Source organism: Mobula birostris, chromosome 3, assembly GCF_030028105.1.
Source record: "Mobula birostris isolate sMobBir1 chromosome 3, sMobBir1.hap1, whole genome shotgun sequence".
Classification (NCBI taxonomy): domain Eukaryota; kingdom Metazoa; phylum Chordata; class Chondrichthyes; order Myliobatiformes; family Myliobatidae; genus Mobula; species Mobula birostris.
This window is the reverse complement of record NC_092372.1, coordinates 71,143,804-71,167,170: the sequence shown is the minus strand read 5'-3', so window position 1 is coordinate 71,167,170 and position 23,367 is coordinate 71,143,804. Positions and strand designations below refer to the sequence as shown.

At 41.3% G+C, this 23,367-nt stretch overlaps 1 protein-coding gene across 5 annotated transcripts in view; it reads left to right on the top strand.

The window, feature by feature from the left end:
* Positions 1-498: 498 nt before the first annotated feature.
* LOC140195119 (TBC1 domain family member 1-like) overlaps positions 499-23,367 on the top strand; it is a 245,790-nt gene continuing 222,921 nt past the window's right edge. For 3 of the 5 annotated variants that reach the window (XM_072252894.1, XM_072252893.1, XM_072252892.1), the window contains exon 1: positions 499-1,078. In XM_072252894.1, coding sequence (XP_072108995.1) covers positions 686-1,078 — 393 coding nt within the window. In that variant the 5' untranslated portion in view covers positions 499-685. The remainder of the gene's footprint in view (positions 1,079-23,367) is intronic. The other 2 variants (XM_072252896.1, XM_072252895.1) reach the window with 1 other exon arrangement.

The following is a 23,367-nucleotide window of genomic DNA, read 5'->3' as shown; positions in this document are numbered from 1 at the left end:
CTGGCCTGCATTTCTACCTCCCTCTCTTCTTAAAGCGTGGAGTGATATTTACAGCTTTCCAGGATCTTGGGATACAGTATTTGAAAGATCATTATTAATACCTCCACCGACTTTTCACCCACCTTTTTCAGAATTCTGGGGTGCAGTCCATTTGGTCTAGAAAACCTATCAGCTCCTCAGGCTCCTTCTTAGTATTGAAACTACTTTCAGACAGATGTTAGATAATCTGATATACAGTAAGGGAATAAAATGCTGGAAACACCCAACAGGCCAGGCATTTGGTGGAAGGAGAGACGAGAGTTAACGGTCTCTTCGTTAAGTGTGTTTCTCTTTCCACAGATGCTTCCTGGGCAGCTTCTTATCGCTTGCTTCTGCCTTGTAACGTACAAAAAAAAAACCCTTGATGGGTTAAAATCAGTCCCAGCAGCTAAGCCACTAAAGAACATGCAACTCTCCGCGTAAACCTATTTGCGAGAGACTGTGGTGACGCTTCCGCGACGGTTTGCCTTGGTCCATTTGCAAGGTGAGCCGCACCATGATGTGGGCGGATGTCGAACGGAGGCTCGCTTGGATCCTTCGGTTGCCTCTGCAGCCTCAGTGAGATTGGGCTGGCTGCAGAGCCCCATGCAGTGCCCGTGCTGCGCCGGAGTCCCGCTGAGTTGGCAGTGCCGCTGGAGAAAGAGGAATGAACAGGGAGAGAACGGCGCGCGGTCAGAGACTTGGCGACCCGGCGACCGGGGCCACCGGCAAGGGGCGGCGTTTTAGCCTGCAGCTGGTGGGCTCAGTAAGCGTGCACAAGCTCACTACCGTGCCGGTACTGCCCTGGGTAGTGGCCGAGGTACGGCGAAGCAGTGCCCGTGGCTCCGGCAGTCGCAGGGTAGGCTTGCAGGTGTGTCCCGGCTGGGTGCGCTGCGTGGAGCACGGTTCGGCCAAGACCGTGTTCCAGCACCGGGTGCAGCAAGTCCGCAGGCTGCTGCAGTACCGCACCGAGCCCAGTTACTTTGCTTACCTGAGCAGCAGCAACAGGACCGCGGAACGCAGCGTTTGCTTTGTCTTCAGGGCATCTGATCACACACTGGTAAGCTTTTTGCTCCGTCTTATTGCCTACTTCCGATGCGGAAACATACATGCATCTTGCACTTTAATGAAAATACTAACTTTTAATTGTGTGTCAACCCTGTAATTTTATTATAGTAGTAGAAGTTCCGCGTTTAAATAAGAACGAAACTTTATATTTTTAGTTTGGTGAAGTCTGTTTTACAGTATCATGGTGTGGTTCCCGTTAACGCAGACATCCGTCTCTGTGATGTGTTCCATTGAAGGTCATGTAAAATTGCAGGGGGACTGAACATGTTCAGTGTTTGGAGTTGTACTTTTTTTTGGTCGGGGAGAGACGCTTTGATTGGCCGAGGTTGTCGACAATATTCCATTTCTCTAAAATGCAACTACAAGCACTTGTGTTTGTGGCCGTTATAGGTAAAAGCTGCATTGCAGGAAGTGCGTTTCTGTAGTGTTTATTACTTTCAAATTGGTTAGAGTTGCACAAAGTTAATAAAAAATCAGAGAGAAAGCGATTTTCTTAACTTGTCAACTACAGGCGGTAAGGATTTCAGTGTGCGAAGTATAATACAGCGAACTTGTTTGTTTTTTTTGTAAGAAAGATGATTTGTCAGGCATTGAAGATGGATCGGCATAGCGATCTTCTGACACCGTTACACGATTCCATAATAAATCTGAGGGACAGAAATTCTGTCGTGTATCTGTTTAACTGAGTGACGGTCTTTAACACAACAACCACAACCTGAGAACATAACCGATGAGTTTTTTTTTAAATATATGTTTTGGTACTTAACGAAAGAGCAATTACGATCGCTAAAAGATGAATAACTATATAGTTATATGAGGTCTTTCTGCGAAAATTAATGGTTAGTATTAGGTTAATTTGTTTTTATAGCTGCACGGAGGGAGGGTGCCAAGGGGCTTCTGAGGATTCTAGAGCTGCCGTGAACTATGGCGCGAAATGCTGTTAACTTGTGGATCGGATTTCATTGTATACTATCCGTCTACTTTTTTCAAAAAAATCTTGCGAGTAAACCTGCTGCCAGATTGTTCAACGTCCTCTAAGGCCTAATGGTTGTTATAACTAGGTCAGCAGATCATTAAAGAAAAGTTCCATCAGCCTATTTCAGTTCATAGTTCCGAAACAAAACCAGTCCTATTGTGTCCCGTCGTTGTTTGTTAAATAATTCTAGACTTTCTGATTGGCTATTGTAAATGGGCATCCAAGCCATAATCCTGTGTGAAACATTTTCTGAACACAGATCTGATCTTTCCTTTTACTGATTAGAAAGTCATAGTGTCTTACAGCACAGAATTAAACCCTTCAACACACCCTGACTGTGCAGGCCATGAGGTACCTCTCCATACTAATCCCAGCACTTGGTCCTCAGCCCTCTATGTTATAACATCTCATTCATATTCACCCGACCCTTTATTACCATTTTTGATCTGATTTATTTTTGATAATCCTTTTCATTTCACTATCTTGTACACCTCTCTCTCTATATTGTCACTTCACAATTGTTTTTTTTCAATGGGCAAACCTTAAATGGATAAATTGGCATTTGTTCATCAGCACTGAAGGGATGCAAGAGTATGGTTGCCAGCCACTGAAAATGTTACTGTGACTGAAGCAATTTGAATAGTTCCACCCTGAGGCCAATTAGCAGACAGATATTTGAGGATCTTTGCAGTTGATTAAAATCAGTTCATCAGCTATGGGAGGAGGTGTTCATGTGTGTAAAAAAAAAGCAGCAAGCAATATCTAACTTTCTATTTTTAAACCTTTACACAAAGTATGGTCTGTTAATTGTGATGTTTAAACAGTGATGTCTGAAGTGTAACAGATGTGAGATAGAGACAGGACATATATAGACCAGCGGTATGATGTAAGTGAGTATTTAGAAGTACTAAAGAAGGGTGGAATGTATGCTTTAGTGGATTCCATGAATAGTGATGGAGGTGGAAGCTGTAGAAGATGGCCAGTGGGTAAATAACGGGATAAGACAGGGATGTCTGAGACCTATTCATTTTGACAGGGTTAGACAGTGTTTTGGATTATACAGGTTTATGAGTTTCCAAGGAACTTTGCAAACATTGATTTTCAGTGCTCTGGTTCCTAGATAAATATCTTTCTTTCTCTCACTGTTGTTACTGCTGGGAGCATCTTTTTTAATTCATCAAAGTAAATGTGAACTATAGGTGTTTCTATCTGTCTAAGTTTTACATTTTTAAGTATTTAAACATTTAAAAGTGGGATGGTAGCACAGTGCTTTACAGTGCCAGCTGTGGGATCGGGGTTCAATTCCCACTGCCGTCTGTAAAGAATTTGTATGTTCTCCCAATGACCGCGTGGGTTACCTCTGGTGGCTCCTGTTTCCTCCAACGTTCCAAAGATGTACAGGTTAGGATTAGTAAATTGGCGCCAGAAGCATGGTGAAACTTGCAGGCTGCCTCCAGCGTTATCCTCGTTGCAAGTTATAACTTTTCACTGTATGTTTCAATGTTTCCATGTATATGTATCAAATAAAGCTAACCTTTAACCTTACCTTTTTTTAAAATCAGTTTGAGACCACGATGAGGGTTAGGAATTGTTGGACCTTCTTATAACTATTTTACAGAAATAATATGTATACAGATAGGATGAGGTTTTGGGGGTATTGGAGGTACATGATAAAACAAGCCAAAGTCAGCTTGATTTTCATAAGGGAAAATCTTGCCTGGCAAATCTGTTGGAATTCTTTGAGAAAATAAGACAGGATAGATAAATGAGAGTCAGTGGATGTTATTTACTTGGAGTTTCAGAAGGTCTTTGACAAGGTGCCACACGTGAGGCTGTTAAACAAGTCAAGAGCCCATGAGATTACAGGAAGGTTACTAACGTGGATAGAAGACTGGCTGACTGGCAGGAGGCAAAACATCGGGATAAAGGGGGCCTTTTCTGGTTGGCTGCCGGTGATTATTGGTCAGTGTTAGGACTGCTTTTTATGTTGTATGTCAATGATTTGGATGGTGGAATTGATGGCTTTTTGGCCAAGTTTGAGGTTGATACAAAGATAGGTGAAGGGGCAGGTAGTGTTTAGGAAGCAGGGAGTCTGCAGATGGGGCAAAGAAATGTCAGATGGACTATAGTGTAGGAAAGTGTATGGTCATGTACTAGAAGGGATAAGGGTGTAGACTATTTTCTAAACGGGGAGAAAATTCAGAAATCAGAGGTGCACACGGACTTGGGAGTCCTCGTGCAGGATTCATTAAAGGTTAACTTGCAGTTTGAGTCAGTGGTAAGAAAGGCAAATGCAGTGTTAGCATTCATTTTGAGAGGACTAGAGAGCATAAGAGGAAAGATGTTATGCTGAAGCTTTACAAGATGTTGGTCCAGACCACATTTGGAGTATTGTGAACAATTTTGGGCCCCTTATCGGAGAAAAGATGTGCAGGCATTGTAGGGAGTCCACAGGAAGTTCATGAGAATGATTCTGGGTGTTAAAGGTTTAACATATAATAAGCATATGATGGCTCAGGGCCTATACATGCTGGGGTTCAGAAGGATGAGGAAGATCTCAATGAAACATATCGAAAATTGAAAGGCCTAGATAGTGTGAACTTGGGGAAGATGTTTCTGATAGTGGGGAGTCTAGAACGAAAGGGCACAGCCTCAGAATACAAAGATGTCCCTTTAGAACAGAGATGAGGAGGATTTTTTTTTTTTACAGAGTACGATGAATCTGTGGAGGCCAAGTCATTAGGAATATTTAAAGAAGAGGTTGATAGGTTCTTGATTAGTAAGGGCATCAAACGTAATGGGAAGAAGGCAGGAGAATGGGTTTGAGCAGGATAATAGATCAGCCATGACTGAATAGTGGAGAAGACGTGATGGGACAAATGGCCGCATTCTGCTCCTGTGTCTTATGGTCTTATGACCTTACAAGTATTAGTCTTGTGACACCAGCAAAGCTGAGATACTTCTGAAATAAAATTGGATTTTCTAATATTTCTGCCAGCTTTCAACTAGTCATTAAGGTTTCCATTACATAATGGAGAAGCCCAAGGCCTGTATTAGGTCTTGTCACAAGACATCAGACCAAACCTGCTTGAGTTTCCGTGGTGATCACTCCAGCTACGTGGAATTCCAAACAGTTGCTGCTGGCTGTGACAGGGTTACTGCTGCCTGACCTGAGGTTGCTACACAAACACAAGCCATCTGACATCTATTGCTACACCCAGATTATTAGAATGATGTGGCCACATGCCAATATGGTAGACCGTTAAGCCTCCAAACAGCATGTTTTGCCGGCAGCAAAACAAAACTGTTCATTGCGGAATTTTCACTTTCATTTGTCTATGTCTCTCTTTCTCTGCCGTGTTGCTTTTCAGCTTGATTTGTGCACATATAATATATACAGTTAACACCATCTTGGGTAAAAGAGAATCGACAGGAAAGCTGCTTGAATTTCCAGCATCTGCAGATTTTCTCGTGTCGACAGGAAAGTAGTTGAGTTTTGTCGATGAAGAGATATTAGAGTTAGTATTATTTCAAAGGAAAATATCACCAAATAAAGCAGTTAACCAGAGAACTGGCAACATTTAAATTCAGCAAAGTTTGGTTTATTGCCATAGGAAAACGTAGGTGCAATGAAAAACAATGGAAAGTCCATTTTAGTGCAAAATAATCAAAGATGATAGTGTTGCTGTGTAGTGATTAGGGATTTCCAGTTGGTTCATGAACTAAGAGTACAAAGGAAGTCGTTGTTCTTGAACCTGGTAATATGGGACAACTGTAGCTCCTGACCAACAGTAGCTGTGAGAGATGGCATGGCCTGGATGGTAGGAATTTTTGATGATGGATATTGCCTTCTTACGGCAGCACCTCCTGTGATGGTGACCAAGAAATTGATAATGAAGGGGAAGTAACATACGAGAGTAATCTACCAAAGAGTGTAAAGACAGACTGAAAGGAATCAGATTTGTTTATTTACTATACACAAGATTGCAATGAAATCCTTGCTCATGTGAAGCTTACAGTAAATAATGTACATGGTAGTAATAAATACAGTAAGTGCAAATTAACAATAGGGCAAAGACTAGTGGATGCTATATGCCAGCTTCACCATATTATCTACCTGTGGTGTCACTTTTAGGGACTTTGAATCCAAGCTCCTTTTGTACATTCAGATTTATTTATCACATATACATGGAAACATACAGTAAAATGCATCATTTGTGTTAACAGCCAATACACCTAAGGATGTGCTGGGGGCAGACTACAAGGGTCACCACACATACCAGCACCAACATAGCATGCCCGTTATGCTTGTCAGAACAACACAGAACACAAGTCTGCGCCTGTGTCTATTTCTTATATTTATAAGTTTTCTAAAGTTTATGATGGGCATAAAGTTGGTTGTGGCCCCAGTACAGAAGATTGTAATTCAGACTGATCTTTGTATTAACTTTGATTTTCTGTCAGTCACACATTCCAATAAAATTCTGAGTCTGATTTGAATGCATTTTCATAAGATGTCTTCAAGCTTTTCCTCAAACAATACCGGAAGTGGAGACTTTCATAAAATATGTAACATGCAATATCTGAATTTTTGTATTATTTCAATTAATTGAAAAGATCAGGGGTCCCCAACTTTTTTTGCACCGCGGACCGGTTTAATATTGACAATATTCTTGTGGACTGGCGGACCGGGGGAGGGGTGGGGGTGGTGTTCAAGTAGAGTTAAACTCACCTCAACATGTCTTTTACAGTTGGGGTTGCCAACTTTCTCACTCCCAAATAAGGGACAAAAGTAGCAGTCAAATACGGGACGCTTGCATTTACCCCGAGAAAGACTACCATTGACCATGAAGCCTTGTGCGGGCTCTTGTGTGCGCATGTGTGACGTGCCGATTTTTTTCCCCACAAATCCGTTTTGGCTTAATCTTCCTGACTATACTGTATATACATTATTTCTACTTTATATAGGCTGTGTATTTATCATATCATTCCTGCTTTTACTATATGTTAGTGTTATTTTAGGTTTTATGTGTTACTGTATTTGGTATAATTTGGTAGGTTACTTTTTGGGTCTGGGAACGCTCAAAAGTTTTTTCCATATAAATTAGTGGTAATTGCTTCTTCGCTTTAAGCCATTTCGGCGTGAACAGTTTCATAGGAATGCTGTACCTTAGCGGGGGAAATACGGGACAAGGGCGGTCCCGTATGGGACAAACCAATTTAGCCCAATATACGGGATGTCCCAGTATACAGGACAGTTGGCAACCCTATGTTCAAGTTCAACAGTGCGTGACAGGGAATGAGGAGAGGTGCAGCTGACTCATATCGTTTCCTTGTGGCCCAGTAGCACATGCTTTGCGGCCCGGTGGTTGGGGACCGCTGGAAAAGATAAAAGGGGATGTTTTTCTGAAGATAATTTTTAGGAATTCTGTTCATTAACTTCTGTTGTTTTTTCCTGGCTGATTATTCAGGATTGTTTATTTTTGAGTTGCTTTTGATCAGCTATTTCCAAGTTACAGTCCTGCCTTAGATTTTGTTTTTATGTTTGATGGTAAGTGCATTCCTGAAGCTGAGCCAAAATTGAATTGAGTTCCTAGGCCTGAAGAGGTTCAAAACCCCAAAGACTGGCTGCAGGTTGAGTTTTCTTGACAAATATTGCCCGACCTCCAGAATGCCCTGAAGGTACTTTGTTTCATTTCACTGCTTGCATATGTATTATACTGTATGTATTCCCAATTCAGTTAATGGAAAATACTAACTGAATGGATAGGCTGCAGTTTGTACCTTGATGATTTTATTTCCCAGTTGTGAAACAAGGTAAAAATTACTGGAGTCACTTAGCAGACTGAGCAATAAACGTCAAGGAAGCATATGTTAGTTTCCTCTTCTTTTTTAGTTTAGAGATACAGCACCATAACTGGCCCTTCGGCCCAATGATCCTATGCCACCCATTACACCCATGTGACCAATTAACCTACTAGCCTGTGTGTCTTTGGGATATGAGAGGAAACCAAAGCTCCCAAAGGAAACTCACACGATCATGTGGAGAATGTATCATCTCCTTACAGACTGCAGTGGGAATAGAACGGGAGTCACTGTCACTGTAATAGCATTACACTGACTGCTATGCCACCGTGCTGTGCCAACACTCTTTGGTTGAGAGGATGAACAGCTTTAAGTTCCTCAGCATTCACGTCACTGAGGATCTCACATGATCTGTACATACTGGCTGTGTGGTGAAAAAAGCACAACAGCGCCGCTTTCATCTCAGACTGTTGAGGAAGTTCGGCATGAGTCCCCAAATCCAAAGGACTTTCTACAGGGGCACAATTGAGGGCATCCTGACTGGCTGCATCACTGCCTCGTACGGGAGCTGAACTCCTCTCAATTGTAAGACTCTGCAGAGTGTGGTGCAGACAACCCAGCGCATCTGTAGATGTGAACTTCCCACTATTCAGGGCATTTACAGAGACAGGTGTGTAAGAAGGGCCCGAAAGATCATTGGGAACCTGAGTCACCCCAATCACAAACTGTTCCAGTTGTTACCATCTGGGAAACGGTACCGCAGCATTAAAGCCAGGACCAACAGGCTCCAGGCAGCTTCTTCCACCAGGCATCAGACTGATTAATTCACGCTGATACCATTGTAGTTCTATGCTATATTGACTGTCCTGTTGTACATACTATTTATTACAAGTTACTCTAAATTACACATTGTACATTTAGATGGAGACATAACATACAGGTATTTACTCGTGTGTAAGAATGTAAGAAATAAAGGCAATTGAAATTCATATAGGGCAGCCACTTAATTGGGCCAAGATGTATTGGTCACGATGTGTCCCATTTATCCGGAATCCACTGTATTGCAATTTTAGATCTGTCACTATGTACCCAGAGCTGGATTTAGCAACATGGGTTTTTCTTGGACATGTCTGTGAAAGTCTGTTGTATTGATGGCCACTTGCCAGTGGTTCCCAGAAGCAATCGGCAGCAAGAGCTGGCCTGTTGTTTTCAATGTGACGAGCACTGTGCATGCCATGGGTGTTTCCTATAGTGTCTATGCATCTCTAGCAACCACGTGATACCTGCTTTTAGGTCAGAGAGAATCTCACACGTCTCTGCAATAAATTCCTACAGGTCAACTCTGAAAGTTTTGAATGCTGTGTTTGTCTGTTGCCGGTTGTCGAATTTGGTTGGTCCCACTGTTAATGATGTGATAGGATTGTGATGTGAACAATTTGATTTGTGTCCACTCTACACCATGTGACAGTTACATGAGCAGCTTCTCCCAGGATTTTCTCTGCTGGAGGCACATCACAGTGGACATGGACCAGCAACCTTCAACCACAGTTTGTGACATAAACTGAAATGTTTTTATCACTCAGATAACACTACCAGAGGGACCTTTAAAGCTTTACACTCTGAATAAGACCACGCCATTCTGATGTAGCCCCAAAAATTATTGATCCCTACTGCCACGCACTGTTCTAATTGTTCAGAAGACTACAGTATCATCATTGCCAGAAAATATTTAGATTAATTGCGAAGGACCAAAGTAGTACATTACAGGTTAAATCAATGAATTAAACACAGAAAAGCAAAATCTTTCACTGATGCAGTGTTAATGAGATAGTACAGTTTCACTGAATCAAAAAATGATGTGTCTGCTGCTCAGGCGTTTGGTCAAATACACATTTTAACTTTGCAAGACAGGCTTTGATCAGAATGCCTCTGTGATTTCTCTAATTGTTAAGTGTTATCACAGTAGCATTCTACAATTATAGCACCGGTGACCACTCTCTGTAAAGAGTTTGCATGTTCTCCCTGTCAGGATGTGAGTTTCTTCCAGGCGTAACATTTTCCACCCACATTCCAAGGATGTATACGTTAGTAGTTTAATTAGTCAATTGGGTGTAATTAGGCAGCCAGCACAGGTTCGTTGGGCCAGAATGACCTGTTACCGTGCTGTACAGGTTTCCCCCGCCACCCGAGGGTAGAGCGTTCCTATGAAACGGTTCGTAAGCCGGAATGTCGTAACGCGAAGAAGCAATTACCATTTATTTATATGGGAAAATTTGTGAGTGTTCGCAGACCCAAAAATAACCTACCAAATCATGCCGAATAACATATAAAACCTAAAATAACAGTAACATATAGTAAAAGCAGGAATGATATGATAAATACACAGCCTATATAAATTAGAAATACTTCTTTAGAACGATTGCCTGCACTGTTCTCCCTAGCGAAAATCTGACGCAAACCATCCTGCAAATATGCCCTAAACCGACATACCCTTTCAAAATTAAAGTCATACTTTATCATTGCAACGAAAATCTCATGCAGTTGCTTCACGTTCAGTTACTGGACAACTTCACTTTCGCTACTGCATTCGGTTTTGATAGTTATCCTTTCCTCTTCCAATTGCATCAGCTCTTCATCTATCAGTTCTTGGTCATGGGATGCCAAAACCTCTTCAACATCATCTTCGTCAACTTCTACAAGCCAAACTCATGTTGTCCTTACTTCGTTCACCACGATCGAAACGCTTAATTATGTCTAGTTTTATGCTAAGTGTAACGCCCTTACGAGCTCTTTTAGGCTTTTCCGATACTTTAGAACTCATCTTGCTAACTGCTGCTCACAGGCACGTGTTTAAGCAATGCCGGCGAGAATGCTGTTCTGAATCCCGGGGGAGAGCGGCTGCTTGGGGCGCGCGCTGCCTTTTATCACGCGCTGATTTTTTCGTAACAGTGAAAACACCTTCTGTTAGCGAAAACAGGGTACTAATGTAGGTCTTTCGTAACAGCGAGGTTTCGTAAAGCGAACATTTGAAAAGCGGGGGACACCTGTATCTCTAAATAAAATTAAAGTAACGAGTAAAATAATGGAAGCTGTTTCCATGAGTTAATCCTGTGAGATTCCACGAAGTATGAGTTTCCAATACAACACTTAGTTTTTTTGCCATTTCCAGGAAACACCCCAGTGGTGTAAATGTCAAATGTATTAAATTAAGTTTTCTGACCACAGCCATATCACAGAGCACTAGTCCAGTTACTGTAGAAATAGGATTGTAGACCCCTAGGCTTAGCACATGAGCACTGCATCCCTGAATGAAGGAAATTACACAAAGCATACACGCAAGCTGGGGAAGGGCTTGGAATTGAAATAACTTTGATTTCTTCTAAGATGGGACTCTACTTATCACTCTAGTAGGAGCACTGTGGGGAAAGAGGAAGGTGATTCAGAGTTTTACACATGTTCAGCTCTTATGCCATTTAGCTCAGTCATTGAATTGCTTGTTTCTTTATTTCAGTCTACTGAGTCCATGATAACCACCAAGCAGCCATTAATGCTAAGCCTAAACTAATCCAATTTTATTCTCTCTACATATTCCCATAAACTTCCCTACATATTCTGCCAATTTCCTACACACTCAGGGCAATTTACAGCTGCCAACTAATCTGCCCACCCATATGTCTTTGAGACGCAGTGGGGAACTGGAGCACCCAGAGGAAATCCGTGCGAGCACAGGGAGAACATGACCACTGTACGCAAGCAGCCTTGGAAGGTGAAATCTGTATCTGTATTGCTGGAGTTTTGAACCAGCGGCTTTGCCAGCTCTGCCACTGAGTGACGAGTTGTTCTCACAAGTGCTATTACTTGGAAATCACAGCCTCCTTCCCATCAGATTTCATTGTTTAGCCTATCAATTATGAAGTTAAACCTTGGTATCTGATTATCCTTCCTTTCTCATTGATACTAAGAATATAAAAAAACTGCAGAACCGCCACAGTCAGTGGTCAGAAATTGACCTTGCTTCCAAACGGGTGACATATCCCTGAAGTACTGGTCGTCCTTGTTGGCTGAGATGGGAAATGGATCTGGGAGATTATTGAAATAGATAGATGGCATCCTGATAAATGTCCCTGGCCAGGTTCTGATTTCTGAGTTCCATCGAGCTCTAGACAGTAATCTGGCCAGTGGGTAGGTCCTTCGTAGGACAGAGGCTAGAGGGGACACAAAGGGGATGCGCCCAGTTGGTAGCATTTTCATTCAGCTGCAGGCACTCCAGTTCTTTCTGGACTTTGGCTTTGAAAGGTTTTGTCCCTACTTCCGACATGGCCTAAATCTACTGAAGTTTTGTTCCTGCTGAATGTGAGTCCTTAATACTTTTTAATACTAGGATTTTGTACCATGGTTCTAAAACTAGGATGCCATTTACAAATACAAAGCTTCCAGCATGTATATCAGCTGTGCACTGTTCACTTCTACAATGATTGGGGTTAGGATCTCAGGTATTTTGTGTTCTGAAATGCAGAGAAAGTAACATTAACTGTTTCCCCATTGCCCATTTCTCTTCTAGCAAAGAACACTTGGGAATGCAGTGTGACAACGGCACAGTCAGTTGCCTTAATCACTGCACTTGGATGCACAGAGCACAATTATCAAGTTTGTAAACGACCCAAAACTTGGAGGGAAACTTTGCAGTGTGGAGGATGGTAATGCACTTGAGGAGACGTTGACAGAGTAATGGAATGGGCAGAGGGTGATAGATAAAAGTTAATGCTGAGAAATGTGAAATGTTCCGTTTTGGTAGAGAAAAAAATGAGAAGAAGTGCTGGAAATTAGAGAGCACAATTCCAAAAGGTGTGGAAGAGCAGAGAGAATCAGGGTACAGGTGCACACTCCTTTATCCGAAATTCTGAAATCCAAAAAGCTCCGAAAACCGAAGTTTTTTTCGCCAACAGCTGACGTCACTCAGGTGTGACGTGGCAGCACGAGCAGAGGCCGCCAGACGTCAGTTGTGGCTCAGCGCTTGTACTGGTTACACGTGCATTTGCTGTTCGCTGATATTTTGTGTTCACTGTTGACTTTGTGTTTAATTTCACTGTGAAAATGTCAAAAAGAGCTGCAGATACCCCTATGGGTAACAATGAGAAAAAGAGAAGGAAGCTTCTCTATCAATAACGCAGAAAGTGGAGTTATTGCAGAAGCTTGATTGTGGTGTGTCTGTGCAGCGTCTTACTGAAGAAAATAGTGTCGAAACTACCACTGTATATGATTTAAATAAACAGAAAGACAAGTTACTGAAGTTTTATAGTGACAGTGACGTTCTACATTTAATCCAATAGGTCATTCACTATGTGTTTGATTCGGTTCGTTTGAAGCTGTATATTTATATGTTTTATTGAATGTTTTTGTTGGAAATAAAATTTCTTCGTGTCATTATTCCCTAAACAATACAGTATAACAGTTATTTACATAGCATTTACATTGTATTAGGTATTACTGTATAAGTAATCTAGAGATGTTTTAAAGTATACGGGAGGATGTGCGTAGGTTTGGTGCGCCACCGGGTTCTGAAGTCCACCGCACTGAGCCAGGTTAAATAAGGGACTTGAGCATCTGTGTTTTTTGGTATCGGAGTGGTGGGGGGGGGGGGTCTGAAATCCAAAAAATTCTGAATTCCGAAATGCAACTGGCACCAAGGATTTTGGATAAGGGATTGGGGACCTGTAGATGTGCCTATTTCATTGAAAATGGCAGGGGAGTTTGTGAAAGTGGTTTAGAAAAAGCAGTACACAGTACGAGTGCAAAGATATGAGGAACCTTTATAAAAGATTATAACAAATAGATATGGAGCTGAGGTTAAAATCAGATCAGCATGATCTTATTGAGGGTGTAACAAGCTCGAATGAAGGTGTGATAGTGGTGGTGGCGGGCTTCTAATTCATTGTTCACGTGTATGTTCATGCATAATGACTGGTTCAGGGTATTGAGCCCATTTCTGGGTACCAACCTTTGGAAAAGGCACATAGCGAGTTCTGAAGAGATTTACTATTCCAGCGATAAGGGACTTTAGTCATGTGGATCAGCTGGAGAAGCTGTGATTCAATTGTGAAGGTTATAGAAAGAGTAGATGAAGACTATTCTCATCAATGGAGGGAAACAAGAACCAGAGAACAAAGAAGAAAGTTAACTGGCAAAAGATCTAAAATGACTTGAAGATCTTTATACACAGCAAAATATTAAACTTGTAGAGCCTCTTCACAAGGGTTGAAGTGAAGGCAATGGTAACATTCAAAAGGGTGCTGGATAAGTATCTGAAAGGAAAGAATTTGCAGGATTATGAAGAGAGAGTGGGGGTTGGGATGCTGTATTGCTCTTCTAGAGGTCCAGTATGGATTCAGAAAGCTGAATAGCCTCCATCTGGACTATAACCATGCAGTAATTCCACATGGTGACATCATAAATGCATTCAAAATATGACTGTAAGTGTCTCTACACTTAGCTACCTGCTTGTACATTCTGTTTTCTGTTTGTTAATTAATCCTTAACAGCCCATGAAATTGTATTCTCAATCTAATAAACTTTGATTTCTCTAGTAATCACTTGTGTGACACAGCAAATAAATAACGTCCACTAGTTTTCTTTGTATGCTAATTATATCCTCAAATAAATTACTTGATATGTTAAATATGAACTTCCCTTTCATAAATCTTTATTGACTTTGCCCAGTCATGTTATGCTTAACTAAAAGCCCTGTTATACCCTAATATCGCACCATGGGTGAGCATTGTAGAGCCAATGACCACAACTCCCTTACTTTTACCATAGACTTGGAGAAGGATAGGAGTAGACTAAGGGAAAACATTTAACTGGGGGAGGGAGAATTATGGTACTATTAATGTAGGAACCTGGAAGTATAAATTGGGAGCAGATGTTCTCAGGGAAATATATGATAGAACCGTAGAGGTTGTTTAGGGAACATTTGCATAGGGTTCTGGAGAGCTATGTGGCTGGGAAGGGTTAGATTGATCTTGGAGTAGATTAAACAGTTGGTACAACACCAGGGGTCAAATGACCTGTACTGTACTGTTACCCCCCTCTTTCCACTCCCTCTCTCCCACACCCCTTTCTCACTCCCACATCCCGCTCCCACTCTCCCATGCCCCCAATCCCTCCCTCCCATGCCCCAGACCTCTCTCTTCCCTTTTTCTGTTTGAAGGGTGGCTGTGACTGTGATATCCGGTGATACACTTATTGATCTCCTGCTTTGATGGAGCCAAATGAAATGTTATTGATGAGAGTGCAAGAGGTAGTTATGATTGTTGAAATCCGACTTGAACAAAATTGAGAAACTGGATTTACTGGAGCACTTTATGTTTAATGATAGTAGTTACAACTTGCTTCAGGTCAGCAATACATGAAAATTAAATCTAGAGTGGTACAGGGTTGTTCTGCTATTTCTGCCTTTCAGCCTTTCCATTATTCATTCAGTGGTCCTGTGCCTTGTCTACAGTCTGCCCAATCCCAATATCTGCTGCTTCACATTACATTTTAAAATCTATCAATCTCAGCTTTAAATATACCAAAGATTCTGAGATTATGTAACTACTCCTCACCTTGGTCTTGTAACTGACACTTCATTCTGCAGTACACCTTCCAAAATTTTACATGCCTCAATGAGATCATCTTGCGAGCTTGGAAATTCCATTGCATGGTGCACATATCTGCCAGAAGTAAACAAGGGTGAGAGGTATGAGACTAGATTTGAAGCTCAGACAGATGGTCATTGGGATCAATGGGAGAATCTTTGATCACATGCTATTGAGTACCACATTCTTCAAATATTTTTGTCAACATTATTGTTAGCTTTGATCCCAAGTGAAATGTTTAAGAAATTCACCTGAGTGTTGAGAATAAATTTAATATTTTGAATTACAAATTCTCACCATTACATGCATAAATGACTAACTTATAGTACCTAAGTATGAAACTACCTAAAGCCGTCATTTTCTGTCAGAAGTTTTTGAAAATCTCTGTATTGACCTGATTATGTATTATTGTTTTATTGAACTGAATCCATGGATTTTTTAAAAATTGGCTTGCTGGATGGGAGCATACAAGAACACATTGCCCAACTGATATGGCTTTGGAAGATAAAGCGGTGAAGCATTTTTTATAATTCTTGGCATCTTGTGTTGAAGACATTCTGACCGTGCAGTTAGATAGGCAGTAGCTACAAGTTTGATCTAGTGATAACAATAGATGTCTGAGTCAGCATGGTATAGATTTTGCAGAGGCAACATTCCCATGTGTGTGGTGGCCAGTACTTCTTTTAGAGTTTGGGTTTGAAAGAAACTGACAGAGATGTAGAAAGTGACCCCATTGCATCTTGGAGATGATAAACCCTACCTTTACAGTTCATTGTTAGTAGTGAATGGAATAATAGTTAAAGTCAAGTTTATTGTCACTTAACTATATACATGTGTATAATGTATATCACCATATAACTTATATAGAAACAAGACAACATTTCTCCAAACCAGGGTGTAAAACACAGTTATAGCTTTGTAACAGTGAAGTAATAGTTATGCTTGCTGCTTTGTTATGCATGGTGTTGGGTTTCCTAACCATTATTTCACAAGTGGAGAATATTCAGTCGTGCACCTTTTTTATGTCCTCAGGAGATGAAAGGTTTTAATTATCAGGAAATCGGTCAAGATGTCGAGCTTCTGTCTTGCTTTTGTAGGCATAGTAATTATGTGATTGATCCTATTGAGTTTTGAGTTTGTGATAACCCCTGTAATGTTGATGGTGGGAGATGTAATGTTGAACGTTTATTGAATGGGAATGATAGGGTGGTTACATTCTCTTTTGGTAATAATCATCACCTGGCACTTAAGTGGCACAAATGCTACTTGCCACTTATCAGCCTATGCTGGATTGCCACCCAGGCCCTAATCATGCAGTACAATGTACTTCATTTACGATTTATAAGTGAAATTGAGCGCTAACATTTCTGTATCAAAGAGCAATTCTTCTCACCTTCTAATGGAAGGAAGATCTGATGAAACAGCTGAAGAGCTTTGAGTCAATAACATAGCCCTGAGGGGTTCCTGCTGAGTTCCACATCTGATACAAGGCTATCAACCTAAAATATTAGCACCTATTTTCTCTGCCACTGCTACCCGACCTGAATATTTCCAGGATTTTCTGTTTCCATTCCAAAAAAAAGCAATTTGAGATGAATTAGATCCACACACATTGCCAAATATTTCATAAGTGAACTGAATGCCCACTGACAATGGACTTAATCCTTGTCCAAGTGCTATTCTGCTTTACTGATCAGATTGAGAGCACATTTTCACAGCCAGTCTTCGACCCTGCAGAAACTCCTCATGAAACATCGTTAGAGAAAAATAGAGTTGACCTTCACAGTATGGGTTGTGGTTGGATTGGTTCTACTTGGAGATTGATTGCCTTTGGCTGGCACCATGTGGTTCAACCTTTTCCCATCATTATTCAGGGTGTTATCCATGTCCTTTGCTGGATTATCACACATGCTATGACTTTATGCAATTCTGAATGGAACTGGGAAACTGACAACATCAGGAACCATACACAAGAGATTCTGCAGATGGTGGCAAGCTTGAACAACACACACAAAATGCTGGAGGAACTCAGCAGGTCAGGCAGCATCGATAGAGAAAAATAAACAGTTGATGTTTCAGGCCAAGGCACATCATTGATGCTGCCTAACTTGCCATTCCTCTAGCATTTGATATTTGAACATTGGGAACTAACTTGAGCCCTAAACTTACGAAAGTGGACGGTCTTTGGTAAAGTAGCTAAAGATGGATGACCTTGGTGTTCTATCATGGAGAGTGATGTATATGGTACTGTAATGATTCTTCTTAACTAAACACAATCCTTTTGGTGTCCACTTAATGCAAATTGAAGTTGAGAATGAAAAATACAAAACCTGAGAATAAGAAAACGAGAAAGAAAGGAAGTACATTGGTATCAGAATTATGTCAACATATTGTACATTTAGTAAATTTGCTGATCAAGCTTGATAAAATGAATGAAGAGGGAACTGCTGCAGTTTTTTTGGAAGTTACAATATGTTTATTACAAAATCACTTATTGTTACAGCAGAAGGATTAGAAAATAAGTGTCTGCAAAACAAGCAAAAGGGCAAATAACAAAGCTAGTCGCAATCTTTTTTTGATCTTTTTGTGGGTAGGTGGAATTAATACTACCAATGCATTATTTTGCAGTGTTATAACAGCAGACTTGCAATGTTGTAGCAGAAGCAACCTGCAGTTGGGTGTATTGTCTGAGAGCAAATTAATCATTTGCAGTACTCTGACAGCTGACTTCCAATTAAATTGTCAGATGTTACAAACCATTTGTTCTGAATGTATTCCAGACAGAAAACTCATAACCAAAGCATGACCAATAAAAATTCCTGGAAAAAAGGGTTGCTCAACTTGGGTACCTATTTTGCTTCATAATATTATTTAACTGTTTATATGTTTGATATATTGGCAATTTACACCACCAAGAACTTCAGGGACCACTCTCAGTTATATGAAGGATGTCTAAAAAATACACAGATCATATTCTATTGGACATCATCTGAGTAGGAGTTACGATTGTGATGCTCCTATATAAAGCTTTAGTACAAGAACAAAACAGAAAACCGCTGTTAATCCAGCATGCTTGGAACTTTGCTGGTATAGTACTGGACTGGGGAATTTTCTGAGCTTTTGGACCTTTTCACAATTAATACTCCAACATACTTTTAGATCAAACAACAAACAACGAAGTCCTGACGAAGGGTCTCGGCCTGAAACGTCGACTGTGCCTCTTCCTAGAGATGCTGCCTGGCCTGCTGCGTTCACCAGCAACTTTGATGTGTGTTGATACTTTTAGATCAATTTTCTTTTAGATGCTCTAGTATGATAAATTTTCCAGTGAACTTAAAACCATAGAAACCATAGAAACTACAGCACAGAAACAGGCCTTTTGGCCCTTCCTGGCTGTGCCGAACCATTTTCTGCCTAGTCCCACTGACCTGCACACGGACCATATTCCTCCATACACCTCCCATCCATGTATCTGTCCAATTTATTCTTAAATGTTAAAAAAGAACCCGCATTTACCACCTTGTCTGGCAGCTCATTCCATACTCCCACTACTCTCTGTGTGAAGAAGCCCCCCCAATGTTCCCTTTAAACTTCTCCCCCCTCACCCTTAACCCATGTCCTCTGGTTTTTTTCTCCCCTTGCCTCAGTGGAAAAAGCCTGCTTGCATTCACTCTATCTATACCCATCATAATTTTATATACCTCTATCAAATCTCCCCTCATTCTTCTATGCTCCAGGGAATAAAGTCCCAACCTATTCAACCTTTCTCTGTAACTGAGTTTCTCAAGTCCCAGCAACATCCTTGTAAACCTTCTCTGCACTCTTACAACCTTATTTATATCCTTCCTGTAATTTGGTGACCAAAACTGAACACAATACTCCAGATTCGGCCTCACCAATGCCTTATACAACCTCATCATAACATTCCAGCTCTTATACTCAATACTTTGATTAATAAAGGCCAATGTACCAAAAGCTCTCTTTACGACCCTATCTACCTGTGACACCACTTCTAGGGAATTTTGTATCTGTATTCCCAGATCCCTCTGTTCCACTGCACTCCTCAGTGCCTTACCATTAACCCTGTATGTTCTACGTTGGTTTGTCCTTCCAACGTGCAATACCTCACACTTGTCAGTATTAAACTCCATCTGCCATTTTTCAGCCCATTTTTCCAGCTGGTCCAAGTCCCTCTGCAGGCTCTGAAAACCTTCCTCACTGTCTACTACACCTCCAATCTTTGTATCATCAGCAAACTTGCTGATCCAATTTACCACATTATCATCCGGATCATTGATATAGATGACAAATAACAATGGACTCAGCACTGATCCCTGTGGCACACCACTAGTCACAGGCCTCCACTCAGAGAATCAATTCTCTACCACCACTCTCTGGCTTCTTCCATCGAGCCAATGTCTAATCCAATTTACCACCTCTCCATGTATACCTAGCGACTGAATTTTCCTAACTAATCTCCCATGTGGGACCTTGTCAAAGGCCTTACTGAAGTCCATGTAGACAATACCCACTGCCTTCCCTTCATCCACTTTCCTGGTAACCTCCTCGAAAAACTCCAATAGATTGGTCAAACATGACCTACCACGCACAAAGCCATGTTGACTCTCCCTAATAAGTCCCAGTCTATCCAAATGCTTGTAGATTCTGTCTCTTAGTATTCCCTCCAATAACTTACCTACTACTGATGTTAAACTTACCAGCCTATAATTTCCCGGATTACTTTTCGATCCTTTTTTAAACAACGGAACAACATGAGCCACTCTCCAATCCTCTGGCACCTCACCTGGAGACAGCGACATTTTAAATATTTCAGCCAGGGCCCCTGCAATTTCAACACTAGTCTCCTTCAAGGTCCGAGGGAACACCCTGTCAGGTCCCGGGGATTTATCCACTTTAATTTTTCTCAAGACAGCAAGGACCTCCTCCTTTTCGATCTGTACAGTTTCCATGATCTCACTACTTGTTTCCCTTAATTCCATAGACTTCATGCCAGTTTCCTTAGTAAACACAGATGCAAAAAACCTATTTAAGATCTCCCCCGTTTCCTTTGGTTCCGCACATAGCCGACCACTCTGATCTTCAAGAGGACCAATTTTATCCCTTACAATCCTTTTGCTCTTAATATACCTGTAAAAGCTCTTTGGATTATCCTTCATTTTGACTGCCAAGGCAACCTCATGTCTTCTTTTAGCCCTCCTGATTTCTTTCTTAAGTATTTTCTTGCACTTCTTATACTCCTCAAGCACCTTATTTACTCCCTGCTTCCTATACACGTCATACAACTCCCTCTTCTTCTTTATCAGAGTTGCAATATCCCTTGAGAACCAAGGTTCCTTATTCCTATTCACCTTGCCTTTAATCCTGACAGGAACATACAAATTCTGCACTCTCAAAATTTCTGCTTTGAAGGCTTCCCACCTACCGATCACATCCATGCCAGAGAACAACCTGTCCCAATCCACGCTTTTTAGATCCTTTCTCATTTCTTCAAATTTGGCCTCCTTCCAGTTAAGAACCTCAACCCTAGGACCAGATCTATCCATATCCATGATCAAGTTGAAACTAATGGTGTTATGATCACAGGAACCAAAGTGCTCCCCTACATAGACTTCCGTCACTTGTCCTAACTCGTTTCCTAACAGAAGATCCAATATTGCATCCCCTCTAGTTGGTCCCTCTATATATTGATTTAGAAAACTTTCCTGAACACATTTTACAAACTCTAAACCATCTAGACCCCTAACAGTATGGGAGATCCAATAAATATATGGAAAATTAAAATCCCCCACCACCACAACTTTATGCTTCCTGCAGTTGCCTGCTATCTCTCTGCAGATTTGCACTTCCAATTCTCTTTGACTTTTGGGTGGTCTGTAATACAATCCCACTATTGTGGCCATACCTTTCCTGTTTCTCAGCTCCACCCATGAGGACTCTGTAGACAAGCCTTCTAATCTGCCCTGCCTGAGCACTGCTGTAATATTTTCCCTAACAAGCAATGCCACTCCCCCACCTTTCATTCCTCTGCCTCGATCACATCTGAAACATCGGAACCCTGGGTTATTAAGCTGCCAGTCCTGCCCCTCCTGTAGCCAAGTTTCACTAATTGCTACAACATCATAATTCCACGTGTCAATCCATGCCCTCAACTCATCCGCCTTCCCCGCAATACTCCTAGCATTGAAATATATACACCTCAGAAGATTTTTACCACCACTCACAACCTTTCTATTAGTGGATTTGCTTGAACTTTTAACATCATTTATTTTCACTCCAGCCACACTGTCAGCTCTGGTACTGTGGTTCCCATCCCCCTGCAAATCTAGTTTAAAGCCCCCCCAATAGCATTAACAAACCTCCCTGAAAGGATATTGGTCCCCCTGTAGTTCAACTTGGTGACCTTGAAGGGATTGTGGGAAACAGAGCTGTGCCTTGTAAACAGGAACATGGGAACTGGGCCGTGGTGTGTTAAAGGGAGTGTAGGATAAAGCACCCAGTGAGGCAGACACTATAGATTGAGATTTCTGAGCAACTTGATAGCAGAAAACCTGATACATAGAATTTAACTGTACCCCAAGCCTAAATTATTTCAAGAGAAAGATCCATGCAACTTTTAATTGATCATAGTAGCTAAAAATAAGCCATATTTGTCGCCCCATTTATGTCTAGTGCAATTCTAATTTGTTCCAATGAACCAACCAACATATGCGTCATATATTTTGGCAAGACATTATTATCTGCATTCAAAGTTCTGGAGAATTTATGTGTATTTTTTTTTACAGGCATGTAGCATTTGGTACCAAGAGATCTGGATCATGAATGGTAAAATGAAGGGTGTTCTACTGTCCACAGGGGAAGCCAAGCATGAGGTTAATAAGAAAGGGATTTAGTCAATGTGTGTGAGGGGTACTTCAAGGTATTAAAAATATGCCAGAATTATAGAAGAATGTGCACAACAGGTATTTCATATTGTTTACATGACAGGGTCTCAAGTCCAACCACCTTTAGATTTTTGACAGGAATAATCAAGTTCCTGTACCACATATAGATACGGGGTTTCAATGGTACGGAATAACTTAACATCTGTACAATGAACTGTTTTATGATGAATACAGTGTGTAATCATTCCGAGGGATATGCCTTTATTAATTCTACTATCAGCTTGGTGCTCAAAGATTCAAAGTCCATTTATTATCAAAGAATGTACAAGTTATACAACCTTGGGATTTGTTTGCTTACAGGCAGCCACAAAGCAAGAAACTAGAAAGAACCCAATTTAAAAAAAATAAAAACCAACACCCGATGTGCAAAGAAAGGGGGAAAATCACAAATCATGCAAACAATAGAAGCGAGCAACAACATTCTGAATCAATGTGAGTCCCTAGGTCTGAACCCTGAGTAGGCCCAAGCCTCGGTATCAGTCCATCATCTTAGCAGGCAGAGAGCACAGCAGCTGGGGATGGTCTTCATAGCCTCAGTGCCATAGAGAGAGAGGAGTCCCCATTGTGGGAGATTGAGCGAAATCAGCTCTTGCCTCTGATCCTGATGACCTGTCTTTCCAGTATATCTTTTAAGCTGTCCAAACAGTGCATCTTACCTTGCACTAGGACATGGGCACTGCTGCAGCAAAAAGCTCTGGACCTAGACCATGCCACCCAGCAACTCACTCCGGGCCCAGATCTCGGCGCCCAGCCCGAAGCCGCTGTCAATTTCTCCAAATCGGCTTGGCGTCCAGAGCAATCTAGCCACACGCCTGGTCCAGTTGTATGTGCATCAGAACTCCTCTGCCTCAGGTTTTAGTGGAGTCAGAAAGTGAGGTTGTATGCTGGAGGTGTAGGGAGC